Source organism: Pteropus alecto, unplaced genomic scaffold (assembly GCF_000325575.1).
Source record: "Pteropus alecto unplaced genomic scaffold, ASM32557v1 scaffold71, whole genome shotgun sequence".
Taxonomy (NCBI): domain Eukaryota; kingdom Metazoa; phylum Chordata; class Mammalia; order Chiroptera; family Pteropodidae; genus Pteropus; species Pteropus alecto.
Window position 1 is genome coordinate 12,645,326 of NW_006433024.1, and position 14,256 is coordinate 12,659,581.

A 14,256-nucleotide genomic window follows, 5' to 3' on the forward strand; every position below is an offset into this window, starting at 1 on the left:
AAAAAATTTTTTATTTAAGGTGAACTTTGTGATATCTATGTTCATAGTAAGCATGGAGTGGCCCCCCATTTTTTACTAGATGCAGTTTTTAGGATAGTTGTCTATTTTTTTCTTTTTTCTTTAAGATGAGATTTTTCAAAGGAAAAAGTGTAGCTAAGACATGCCTACTACTGAGACCTCTGCACGGATGATAACACAACTTCTTTATTGGAAAGCTTTGTAGTCAACAGTAATCCCAACCCTTTCCTACCTTCCTCTAAATGCTTCCTTTAATATTTATTGCAGGGGTATACCCCGGGGAATTTATGTAGAAGTATAGAAGTTTATGCTGTCAGCTTTTTTGGTGATAATGACGAATCTCATGCCTTTTAAGTGTTAGAATAGGTTTTCTGGGAGAAGCTTATAACTTGAAGTGCAGTGTATTCTTTGATGTTAGAAGTGTATGTTTTTATCTCATCCCAATAAAAAAAATACAGTAAAGGAGTTTAGATTATTTTCTGTTTTATAAGATTTGTATTTATGCCTTCCTCTTTATTCCTTTTATCTTTTCCTTCGTTTTCTTATTTGTACTGGTAGCTGTCTGGAACAACAATGTTACTGGGGTATGGAATGTAGTCAGAGATATGGATATATCTAGGGTAACATTGCAATTTTTTGCTTAATTTCTTGCTGATTTCATGAATGCCTTAAAATTCATCATGAGCATGTCATTACTATTTATGATATGAAAACCAAACAATACTTCTCATCATAGGGTCACTAGTTGACAAAAACCTCACCAAAAGTTTTTTCCCCAGAACATTCATTTATTCTCTATGATTGCACTAGGTGACCTTACGGTTTCTCTCAACTCTAAGAATCTGTGGCAATTTCTGTCATTGGACTTCTTTTTCTCTTCTTGATATGACCTAAAAGACATAAAAAAATTTAGAGAATGCAAAATAGGTGTAGTTCAGTCAAGGAAGAAGAAATCATCCATCTCAGATCTCTTTTATCATGTAAATAAATAGGTACACCTCCAATTCGACTTGGATTTTTTGAGATTAGTCAATTTTCCAGAATATAAAAGGAGACTCATCTTGTGAAGTACCAACGTTGCTGGTTTCATTTTCTTAGGCAAGGCAAATTATTTTGATAACATCCCATCTTACCTTTTAGCACAGCAAGAGATTTTTGTTGAGAACTATGAAAATTTGAGAAAGTAGGCTTTTGACAGCCCCTGCACAACTCTTTAAAAATGTGTTATTTGTTATTTTTAAGTATCAGTCGTACATCTCACAATTGTTTTTAAAAAGCTTTTTTTCTTTTTTTTCATACATACAACTTTGCTTGCTGCTAAAAAGCAGGTTAACCACTTTAAGAGGAGACTAGAAGAGACTAGCTCATAGGGACTCTTATTTTAAGGTTTACCACTTTTATCTCTGTAAGTTGCATTTTGTTTAGGTAAGTTGATCAAGCGGGGATCTGAAGATAAACATCAAAGATGTGCTTAAATTAATGGTGATAATTAGATGTACCACATTTCATAATAAAGTCCTTTCAGATAGCACACAGCACCAACTGGCTTGGGTGGTTGTTAGTTTCATTATTAGATATTAGAAAACAGAACTTTAGGAAGGTTGTGTGATTCTCTCGTTTTATCTCTGCGATTTGATAAGAAGAGAACCTTGTTCCTTACCAAGCCTGTGGTCTTCCTGTGACCTTTAGTAGTCTATACTACTCTGTGTTTCCTACTGGAGGCTGTAATTGTGAAAGTGTTATTTGTGATTTACCAGTAGATGTAACATCACAATATGTTCTAGGTCTTTCATGTGAAGCCCTAAGCCCAAAAACATAAAATCTAAACCAGAACAAAAAATCTTGTTATCCAGGCAAGTCTGTTTCTCTCCACTTCCCCCACCACCCCTTTTCTTTCCCTCTCCCTTTCCTTCTTTTAGAAAAATACTTTATGATAAAAACACAAATGCACATGAATAGTAACTGAAAAAGCATTGCTTCCTTTTAGAAAACCACTAGGATTTGCATAAACTACTTGACTGTCTAGTAAATGATTATCTGCTCTGTCAGCCCCTGGGGACTTTTAACATTAGGTTGTTTGTATTTTTATAGATAAGGAAAGTTTTAAATTTGAAGGTGGGTGTTTGTTAGATGCTTCAAATAATGATAGTTTGTAAAACCGGTTTTTCCAAAAGTCTTTAAAAAGTCATAAAAACATAACCTCTTCTGTATGTGATAACCACATGAATAAAATTAAAGGCCTTGAAAGATTTTGAATTTGTGCTATGCACAGCCTGTTAATTATTTGCTTTTAGCAAAATTTACATGTGTTAAGGCTAAATACTCAAAATATACCAATCTGAGAATTGGAAAGGAAGTTTAAAGGAATTTCTGTCATCACTTCAAAAGCATCCACGAGGAGGCATTTGCAGAAATATAAAACACAAGCGGCTGCTTCTGTGTGGTACTCGCTTGCTGAAGTAGATTACCCAAGATGATCTGAGAATGAGATTGATATAATACAATGTTAGAATTTTGTTGGGGTCCAATTCTGGAAAAGCAGATTGACATGGACATTTTTGGAACTAAGTCCGTGATAGTAAAATAATAGCCACCTCTGAATTTATTTATCATTTTTTTCTAGCTACTGCAAGGATAATTTATTAAACTTTGGATTGCTGAAACTTGACAGTGTTACAGGTAAATTTGCATAAACCATAACTGATGCTTTTTCCTGTATCTGATTATTAGGTACAGATAGCTTGAAACAGTTTCTTTCATTTTGAGGTACAGAGCTACACATTTTCTTCTCACTCAGTCTTTTACAACCCCGTGTTTTAACCAGGGTTGTAACCCATGAAGAATTATCTTGATTTATCTCTAGGTAACATCACTGCCTTCAAAGTCAGAGGGGTGACAGTCAAAATAGGTTTTTGTGTAGGCAAAGGACAGCATACTAAGACTGATCCATTATCATGATCATGATCATCATGGCTAACATTTCTTGAGGTGCCACATATACTCATTTAATCCTTATAGCAATCTTGTGAGGTACATGTAGCTTCACACCCTTGGGGTCAGATGTATTTCAGAATTTATAATCTTTTAGAGTTCAGAAAGATAATCATATTACACAAAAATCTCCAGTGGGGTCTGGGAAAGCACCTCAAAAGCAAGCCAATTAGTATTTCTGCAGGGAAACATAAATAGTGACACTGAGTAGAATAAAGAAAAGCCATACATACTTTCATGTTAATTCAGATCAGTACTTGCCATCAAATGAGGTTGGGCATCAGCTTACGAAAATCTTTTTTTTAAAATTTATCAAATAAAGTTAATAACAGGTAATGGATTTTTACTCTTATTTTAGAAAAAAATAAGAAACTTGGTGCTTTCTCTGTGTGCTAGGTAGTATTGCAGACCCCCTCCTTTTTATTATCCTCCATGAATTGTACTAGCTACTTAGGCAGTAATTACTCTTCTGCTTTTTTGTAGATAGTCAATTTTCTCAAAGCGATGTAAGAATGACATTTCATACAGAATGAGTGGAATTTAACAAGATGAAATCTAAGTAAAAACAAAGTTCAGACTGTGCAAGTATTGTGGTATTGTGTCTTAGCTGACAGGCGTTTAGTTTGCTGTGTGTTAAATGAACTGACTGTGTAGAGGGGTCATAGCAATGTGAGTGTGATCTTCAGGTACGTAGAAGGAGGGTGGGTTTTGGAATGTGAGAATTAGTGAAATCTCACTGTATCCAGGGCCATTTCTGGAATCTTGTTTTCATTTCCAATGGCGTATTTTAAAGAAAGGAAGCCAGTATAAAATCTTTAACAGGTGGATTGATCAGGAGGATGAAAGGACTTGAAGCCACATCAGGTAAGGCACAAGTAAAGTAATTGGGCAAGTTTATATGAGTATTTTGCCAGATTCTAGCAATATTTGACTACATACCTGTTCAGATAAGTACGGATGCTCTTTGACTTACGATACGGTTATGTCCAGATAAACCCAATCAATGCAAGTTGGAAACATTGTAGGTTTAAAATGCATTTAATACTGTTTACCCTCGTGATCGAGTGGCTGACTAGGAGCTTCGGCATCACCAGAGGGTATGGTAATGCGTATTGCTAGCCTGGGAAAAAATCAAAATTTCTTAAGTTAAGTACCATCTGTAATTTTAACTTGATGTTGATTGACTGCCAGCTCTACTGCAACTTCCTGAGCTGTTAAACACTTGGGGTACAAAGATGAAAAGACACGGGAATTAAGAAGATGAGAATGAGGAAACTGAAGCCAAGGATAACAATTCAGAAACCACGATATGAATAAACTCTGGTCTTTTGAACTAAAGTCTAGTACTCTAGGAACTATCGTATCTGTCCTTTGGGGCCTTGGAATTCTTCCACCTACTCATCTAGCATACTTTCAGAGAGGCTGGTACTGCACGGATCTCTCTAGCTCGTATTCTTCTTTGTTTCGTAGATAAAATGGCCTTGTGAATAGGAATGCTTGTCCACACATCAGAATTGGAGATATGGATGAAGATCAAATGATTGAAGAAGTCTTGGATAAGTTTGTTAATTGTCATGAGCAAACATATGAAGAATTTCTGAGCACTTTTACTCATCTTTCAAAAGGTAAAATGGAGAAATAAGCTTTCATTAGCAGTAGAGATGAAGAACCTTGGCCCCTTCTGGGTCATTGATCCACATTTGTGAGGCTATTGGTTCTTCACTTAGCTGCACATTGGACTCACCTGAGGAACTTTTAGAGTTTATCGATACCATGGCCCATTCTAAATTTTAGTGGGGGCCTAAGAATCAGTAGTTTATAAAAGTTCCTCTGGTGATTCTAATGTGTAACCAAGATTGAGAACAGGGACGTTTCATAATCTCCGACATTATAACACTCTCGAGATACCTGTCTTCATGATTCATGTCTTCTTAACAAGTATAAAAGAAGGGTAGTTATAATGAAAAGAAGGAAAAGTGATCGCAACCTGTTTCTTTTGTTGTGCAAAATAATTGGAATATCAATATCTGCTTTGTTTATACTTCAAAACTGGACCGTGGTTTCGTTTATACTTAAGGGATATGGAGAATTTAGGAATTCTCTAGTTAACTTCAGGACTGTGAACGATCTATTTTGACATAATAACTTGGATCAAATTCACCTTGATAATGCTCAAAACACCTTGGTCTGTAATTTGGGTCCAGGCAGATGCTTGCTTTCTTTGAGCCTAGTGATTTAGTACCATAGTCACTGGACCCAAACATGACAGTATGAATGGCTGAGGGTGGAGTGTAGAAACAGGGTAAAATGGGCAGAATTAGTGCATCTTGGTATGCCAACTGTGTTTGATAATCCAAATTATTTGGGAAATTATTTGTAAAGCGGGCTTTATTTTTGTACTATGGAAGAGTAAGGACTTGCAAGGACTTGAATATTTTAAGGAGGTTATAATATTTTTGTTTTGAGGATAAGAGGGTCTATTCTTTTTTCGAATTTCTGTATGATCATTGCATGCTGAGACAGAAACTGTTGTCCATGTGGCAACTTCATTTTGAGTTCAGTTTTGGGCCCCAAACTGAGCTGAAATAAATGATGATGCAAATAACATAAACTGCATCTCCAAGCACACTAATTTTTTTCCTTTCAAAATATCCCTAGGCGCCAGTTCATATTATAATAAACTAATGACCTGAAAAAATTCCTCTTAAAGCACAAAAAGTTGTGAGTGCAAAAATGCATCTTAAATCAGTAAGCATCCTTTTTTTTCCCCCTGAAACATTTAAATACCTTCTGAAAAACCAAACAGGACTTAGGGACAGGCCTAAGAATTGAATGATAGTCAGAAGAATTGATTGAAGTGAATATGTTATATTCTGTTTTAAGGAAAACCATGAAAGCTATTTCTTCAAAGTTTTCTCCTTCTTTCCAGCCCTCCATTTGTCTTAGTGTTTCGTCGTTTTGCTGATATGTAGTGGAATCTCTTCTCTGTTAAAGTGGTTAGCACCATGCATACTTATGTGCATTTCTTTAGTAAGTTTAGTTTCTCAAGTCCATTACCATTTCCATTGATTGACTGTTCTTTTTAACTTTATAATAGTTATATGCCAGAACGCTTATGGGACTCATTTTCCTTCCAAGAGTGTTAAAAGGGTCAATAATCCTATTAAAAATGTTTCCCTGGAAAAAATTAAACTGTAGCTTTATTGAAAGAAATTCACATTACCACTTCAGACTCTTGGAAAAACAGTTGGAAACTGTTAATATTGTAGCATAATTCTCACTATAGTACATTTATGTTGATCATGTTTCGCAGTTTTTTTTTTTTTAGAGAAGCTCTGTTTTTTTTAAACCGTGGCATATTTGATAAAAAATATAATGTTCTGCCAAAATCTTTAAAGAAACATATTAATTATGAGTTTTAAACAGTTATAATTGAATTTTCAATAGTGTCTTTGGTTCAAGAGAGTAAGACCAAGTTGTAAGATTCGTATTAGAATGTCAGCGTGCAGATTTTGGTTTTATTCATTATCAGTGAAGACATCATTATATTGACATTATTGTGAATGAAGAGACCAAGTTTCAGTCATTGGTGTCTCAGTTTCTTTGTGAATATGATTAATTTACAGGTGTTTTTAGAATATCCATCTAAAGGGAAAAAATTCTTCCTTCTTGTCTGTCACATTTCTATCATTCTTTTTGGTTATAAAAAACCAGATGTGAAAACTTACATTTGATTTTCTGTTAGTGCATTCATTCATTCATTCATTCATTCCTTCTGAGTATCTAGTTATGGTCTAGGTATTATGTTAGTTGCCAAGGATCCAAAAATAAATAAGATATAATTTGTGTTCTCAAGCACTCATAGTCCAGTGAGAGAGAGAAATAAGCAAACAAGGAATTACACTAATGTCTGATAAGTACCATAATGGAGAGAAGCAGAGCTCTGTGAGCTCTCATAGGAGGGCCATTCCGCCCATACTCGAAGGAAGGACAATTAAATCTACCCATTGGAGAGGTGAACCTGGGATAACCACTGGACCAAAACTTACCCTGAGTCCTAACACGTTAAATAGAGTCCAGGAAGGTTTGATAGATGAGAGCTGCATTTGAAAGATGTTAAAGTTCTTCTGTTGGTGATGGTGCTTTTGGATCACAGTTCCATTTGTTTTAGTACTAATACATATATTTATATAAAACAATTTTTAATAGTAGGTTTAAATAATAAGTTTTCCAGATGGAGATGTAGCTTTGCTTTTAGTAAGGTTTAGAGTTATTTCTAAGCTGTTGAAAGGAAAAGGCAGGTTCTTTCGATTTCCTTCCACACCGAGATGATCACAGAATCCGATTTGGGGAGCATTTACTCTCACCTTTTACAATGGTAGTTACTGCCCGTAATGCCATCACACAGAGATCACAGAAATTATATATGTAAGAAGCCAGTGACTTAGAAGTTGACATTCAACCTTTTTACTTCATTATGTCACGTATAAGTAACCTTGGGGCTTTTCAGTAGTTACATCTTATCCCCCATCCTCCCCACACTCCCCTCCCCCTCACACCATTATTGCTCTGATTTTGTGCTTCAGGCTAAATGGTTAATTTCCATTAAAGTTGCCCATTTTACCAACTATTCAGCTTTTAGTCTGGAAATTGAAATGAATATACTGTGGTTTTATGATGAAATCTTAAATAAATCTTTTGTTTTTCGTTCTCTAATTTCATTCTTAAAATACTTAGGATCCAGTTTCCCAAGCAATTCTACCAGTTTCTATATTACCACTTAAAACAGCTTTTTATTCACTGCAATATTTATCTGCTTTAACCTGTTTTCTTATGTCTAGATCAAAGATATGTTTTCAATTTTGATGTGTAATTTTGTTTTTAGTTTTCTTCATGCTATTCTCATTTCACTAGTAATACTTTTTGCTTTTAGCATTTTGTCGTTCTTTCCGCATATCTTTGAAAAAAATTCCTGTCAGCTCAACTTTCTTTTCTCCCTTCACACTTGTTAATATTTGAGGTAAATGCCCCCTTAAGTAGAACATTGTGTGTCTGAATGCTTAGGACAAAGGACTGTGCCTGCGGCTTCATGTGCTGGTGGTAGTGGTCTGACCTTTGATTGTTCCAGACTCTAAGTTTCAAAGCCTCTAAATAGCTTTCAGTCTTCCTTGGATTTTAATAATCTTATGTAATCATAAGAGAGTTTAATCTAAATTTTTTGCTTTATTCACATTTAGTTCTTTAAGGAGATATGCCAATAGTCTACCATCATTACAAATCTCAGGGATGTATAGTTATCATTGTGATTTGTGATCATTAAGCCTACACTGTCTGATATAGGAGCCACTAGCTACATGTGACTACTGAGCATTTAAAGTGTGGCTAGTGCTCCCTAGGAACTGAGTAAAACTGATACTGAATTCAGTTATTGAAAAACTTTTAAATATGTTTGGGACAACTTGTTTTTTTTTAAATGTAACTTAATAGTAAATTTTTTTTAATGTAAATTTTATGAACTATAAATACAGATCAGATATTTCTGATGAAAATTTTGCATTTTAATTGAGATATGCAATAAGTAATTTGAAGAATCTTAAAGACAGTATAAAAATAGGAAGTAAAATATCCCAATAATATTTTTGACTACATTTGAAATGACAATATTTTGGAAAATTGCCTTAAAATATATTACTAAAATTAACTTCATGTTTTTTTAAACTTTAAATATGGTTGCTTGAAAATTTTAAACTGCACACGTGGCTTACATTATATTTCCAGACACTAACCTGGGCTTATTATGTGAGACACTCTATAGCAAGGGGTCGAGAAATTTTTATATTCATAAGTCTCTCCACGTAATTCTGATGCACCACCAGTTTAGACTACAAATTCTGATAATATGCACTCGCTTAAATGGTAGGACTATCTATACTCCTTTAAGATACCAGATAATTGCCCAAAGTTTGTTTCTGTTTCAATTGTAGAATTGGAAGAGACAGTCCAGTGCTCTTTATTTTAGATTCTCACTAAGCATTTATCTTGAGTAATTTATTTAATTGTCACAAGGATACAAAGAAATAGCTATTACTGTTCCTTTTTATAGCTCAGGGAGATGAAAGTTGTTGTAGATTAGCAATTTGCTTGAGGTCTGGTCAAGCATTCCAACTCCAGACATCTGCCCCTCCTCTGTACTGCTGTACCCCTCCCGCAGAAACATCTGGGATTGTGCGATTATAAGAAAACTAGTCTAAAATTATTATTGATAAGCAGCTGACATTTGTAATGTACTGAATATTATGCTAAGCATTTTACCTGTATCATCTCAATTAGTTCTTATAATAATCCAGTGAAATTTTTTTACATTTTAATCTTTATTATTTTTGTTATCCCAATTCGCAGATGAGGAAACCAGGGCTTAAGGTTAAGTAACTTGCTATTATGGACTGCATTCGTTTCTTTAAACTTTATACATTGAAGCCATGCTTTCCAATGTGACTGTATTTACGGTTAGGATCTTTAAAGAGGTAATTGAGGTCATTAGGCTGGGGTCCTAATCCAAAATGACTGGTGTCCTTAGAAGAAGAAAGAGACATACCAGGGAAGTACACATGGAGAGAAAAGGCCATGGGAGGACGCAGCAAGAAGACAGCCTCCTGCCGGCCAAGGAGAGGGGCCTCAGGGGAAACCAAACTTGCCAATATCTTGATTTTGGACTTTTAGCCCCCAAAACTGTTAGGAAATACATTTCTGTTCTTTAAGCCACCCATCATGTGGTATTTTCTGATGGCAACCCTAACTTGCCCAAGATCATGTAACTAGTGAGTGGTGGCAGTGAATTATGGGCTTAGTCGGTGTGGCTCCAAAGCCCATACACTGACCCACTTTGCTTTTCTGCCTTACTTAGAGCTCTGGGCAGTTCTCAAGATCTGGGAGTCACTGGCATATAGATAACATGAGTCATCGGATGGATGTGCTACCTCAAAGTAGAATTATTGTATCGTCCCTCTAGGGAGTGTAGGCTCCGTGAAGTTGCTTGTGGATTTTGTTCACCATTATTACTCTAGTGCCTACAGCAGTGCCTGCTAATGTAGAATAAGTGATGCGTAATAAATATTGTTGACTAAATGAAATAAAAAGAAAATAAGAGAATACAGAATGATGGAAGGACAGACAAGAGGGCATTTAATTCACATTCACATTTCATGGATGAGCACAGGAAGAAGAACCTGCAAAGTAGACTGTTTCACGATACCCTAAGTTTGGATTTGATATGCTAAGTAGCTGGGAGCCATAGACACACACACACACACACATACCCACACCCCCCCCCACACACACTACAAGTGATTTTGAAAGGTTGGGGCAAAGAAGTAGAGAAACAAGTGGAGTCAGGGAGACAAGCTAGGAGGCCGAGCAGAAATCCATACGTGGAGGGAGATAAGACTAGGATAGTGGAGGAGGAAATGGAAAGCTAAAAGGGCCCATGAGACGCTGCAAGTGAGAGAATGACAGCACTTAGTAACAGGTGACTGGCAGAATTAGGGAGAAGAAAGTCGAAGACCAGTCACAGGTATCTTGCCTGGAGGGTACTGAGGCCCACAGAGGACAAGTGACTTGTTCAAAGTTACACAGTTCTCATTACAGGAGTCTTCCACTTTTTTTCTCTTATTGAGTGTATGTTCTGTCAAGAGCTTAGAATCTTGGCCTGGGATTTGGTTTACACTTTTGGATTGATAAACTTCGAGTTGTCATTTCAGCCAAAGGAATATCACTATTCATACTGACGACTCCTAAAAAATGTAATTAAAAATGAAACTGGTGACAGCACATGAAACAACACGTTTCCATAACTGACATATCATTTTGGTCCCCAAAGCTATTTTGAATTTGAATGTTAGAAATGCATCTTTAAGCTTCCATGGGGTAAAAAGAGTCTTTTCCCAAACTGAAGAATGAATTTAAAATCTGCTGTAAAAATACCACAGAGAAAAATATAGAAAGCAGCTGGCCCTCTTACCAGTTTCAGAGCAGGAAAAGAATTTCAGCGGAGCAGAAAAACAGCTTTCTCTTATAAAAGAAAACACAACAACAAAAAATAATCGTGGCCGTGTAGCCTTTTGCAGTTGTTTTCTGTAGGGCATTAGAGATCTGTGGGCTTAACATTGTTTTGATACCCTTGCAACTGGCAGGTTGTCTGCCAGAGGAAGTTGGAAACGAACTGACCAGCTTTATGCTTCCAGGTGGCACTTAAGCCACATTTTCTGTACTGTTGTTATCAGTCATTTAATTCCCTACTGAATATCGAGTGGTGTTTTTAGTTCACAGGCCATTTGCAATATCTTTCTGTTTCCTTTTATCGTTAGCCACAGTGAGAAAAAAAATGGCAACTCTGGACGCACTCTTGCAAATGTGAGCTTAACAGTAAAGCGCACAATTGAAAATAATGGCAAATAGCAATAAACATACTTTAACTTAAGATGTAGACCATTGGGGATGTTAACCTCAAGGGAAATAGAAGGCATCATATGAGAACTTGCTAATAAAAGCAACTAGGCAGTTAAAAAACTCAATTAATCTGATATTCCATGGGAGAGATAAGGAAGTGGTATTATTTTAAAGCTTTTTATTGGTGGTTTTCTTTCTTTTCTTTTCTTTTCTTTCTTTCTTTCTTTCTTTCTTTCTTTCTTTCTTTCTTTCTTTCTTTCTTTCCTGCAAAGAATAAAAGAAAAAGAAAAAAGTTCATGGTTTTATATCGATCACAAAGTCAGTGGCTATCTGTATGTGACTTCTTTATCACAACATAACATCAAATATCACACAGAACACTGAAAGAGAAAAAAAGGATTGAATGAAGCAAACTAATTTATAGCACGGTCCTCTGCAAGAAACAGCATCAGCAGCATTAACCTGTTCTTTCTCTTTGAGGGAACATCTGCAAACTGTAATTAAGCAATTTTCATTTGTTTCTCTGTTTCTTTTGTCATCACTAAATCACTACACTTAGGGAACAAATTGACAAATTATGAAACACAGAAAAATGCTGGTTCAGTTGCAGAAGGAAATTTCCTTCCTCAAATTATGATGGATTTTGAGCTGATGGAGCCATTTTGTTTTAGATATATTAGCATAAATCTTCAGCTGCAGTTGTTACAATTCATGTTTATTCTACACATGAATATTTGGTCCACAGATAATTTGTTTTCTATGCTGCGGTTAGGTGTAATTGGATAAGGAAAGAAAATGTATTTAAGTATTTACATTTTGAATTATAATCATTAAATTTATTTTTGGCCACGTTTTTAATGTGCAGTATTTTGTTGTAATAAATATCTTTTTGAGTGTGTTTTCTCAGTGAAGTAAGATATTATGAGTTTTAAAATTTGGTTTATGTACAAATAAAAGCATCATTTTTTTGATTATATCTTTTCGACACACACATATGTAATACAGTGTATTTTATGTGTACATATAAATTAGAGAGGTGAACTTAGGCAAATGGAATTTTGAACTTTTACAAAGCAGAAACAGAGAACTATATAGTAGCCAAATATACTTTTAAAATGGTTACTATCGACCTTTAAGTAGCTGATTTAAATAATATCGTGTACACATTTATTTTGTATGCATTTCTCTTTAACTGGTGACATTATTTTCACTCATTGTAAATGTATTGTTATACTTGATGGAAACGAGTAAATTACTCGACTTGAAACTGAAATGGTCATAAAACTGCATCCAGTGATTCAATCGAATGGGCATGTATTCAAATCTGGATGGTTTTAGCAAAATGTTCATTGAGCTGTAGAACAATAATATTTTCTTTGAAACGGTCAGCTGAACACAAAGGATGCAAACAGGAAACTTCATCTTGACCAGACTCATATCTTCCTTATATGAAAATCAAACTGCAATCTGTCTAGTATGAGGTTTTGTTTTTTTTCTCCCTACTTGGATTCATTCCAGGTGAGATAGAGTTAAGTGACACCAGTTAGCTCACACTTCTTGCGCACTATTGCTCTCTTAGCACAGGCAGGAATCATTTAACCATTTTCATGTGTTTTCCGGATTTAGCCTGCCTTTGTATTAGATTTTATAGTGTATGAATTGCTGATTAGAAAAAAGACTTGTGAATCAAGTACCATAGTTTATTTTTTACCCCTTCCTCCATAAATTATGTTTTGTGTGACTTGTAGCCAGTCATCTAATTTCTGGGTATTGCATTTAGTCTCTAATTACAGTGTCAATCCAGTTCTTCTTGCTAATGTTGTGGTCATTTCAATATTGACCGTGTTCCTGTTATATTTAAGGCATTGAGCTAGAATCTGGGAATACAAGATGCAGGTGACAGGGCCCCCACTCTGATATGTCATTCTTATTTATTTCTTTGTGTATCTGTTCCAAATGCTCTAGATGTGTGAAGGCACAATAGCAATCTATATGTTTATAGACTTGATAGAGGTTGATTGGTGAGGTGACACTAACTACTCTTTACATAGTGCTGATAACGCGATAACCAAAATATTGCCTTTGGTTTTGGGGTCTCAGTTTTAGATTAAATAAACACTATTTATGAGTTAAGAAAAGAGTAATCAGAATGATTAGAACAGTGGACTTTTTAGACTGTTTTTTCTTTTTTTTCTTCTTTTTTTTTCTTACTCCAACCTTTTTTTTCCATCCTGAGGAACGGGCTGGAGTGCCCTGAAAAAAATGAGAGACTGTGAAAGACACGTACCATTTAAGTCTTCTCTAGCATCACCCTAATGCCAATCAGAATGATTAGAACAGTGGAATTTTTAGACTGTTTTTTCTTTTTCTTCTTTTTTTTTCTTACTCCAACTTTTTTTTCCATCCTGAGGGACGGGCTGGAGTGCCCTGAAAAAAATGAGAGAATGTGAAAGACATGTACCATTTAAGTCTTCTCTAGCATCACCCTAATGCTGTTTGCCAATGTATGAGTCCTGGATTATTAGAATTTTGTGAGGAAGAGGTTATTCTATCTCATAAAGTTTAGAAACTTCTAAGAAGCATATATTTGTAAAGAAGATGGAAAAAATTTATTCTTACGTTCTTCAACCGATATGAGTAAAAGAGCTTGTCTTAAGCAGATGCGTCTTCATGCAGGCAGGCAGAAGGGCATGATTTCAGAGTGAAGGGAAATTTTTTCGGTTGATGGAATTTAGCTTTATGAAGTGTTTTGTATATTGCACTTATATTTTTCATTTTGTTGTGGGCAGGACCAGTGTAAAC

At 35.3% G+C, this 14,256-nt stretch overlaps 1 protein-coding gene across 2 annotated transcripts in view; it reads left to right on the top strand.

Annotated features, from left to right (window-relative positions):
* CUNH11orf74 (chromosome unknown C11orf74 homolog) overlaps positions 1-14,256 on the top strand; it is a 59,285-nt gene that overhangs the window by 11,821 nt on the left and 33,208 nt on the right. The window contains exons 2-3 of one of the 2 annotated variants that reach the window (XM_025044161.1): positions 2,642-2,697; positions 4,480-4,634. In XM_025044161.1, the coding sequence (XP_024899929.1) occupies positions 4,532-4,634 (103 nt within the window). In that variant the 5' untranslated portion in view covers positions 2,642-2,697; positions 4,480-4,531. The remainder of the gene's footprint in view (positions 1-2,641; positions 2,698-4,479; positions 4,635-14,256) is intronic. The other variant, XM_006908041.3, reaches the window with a different exon arrangement.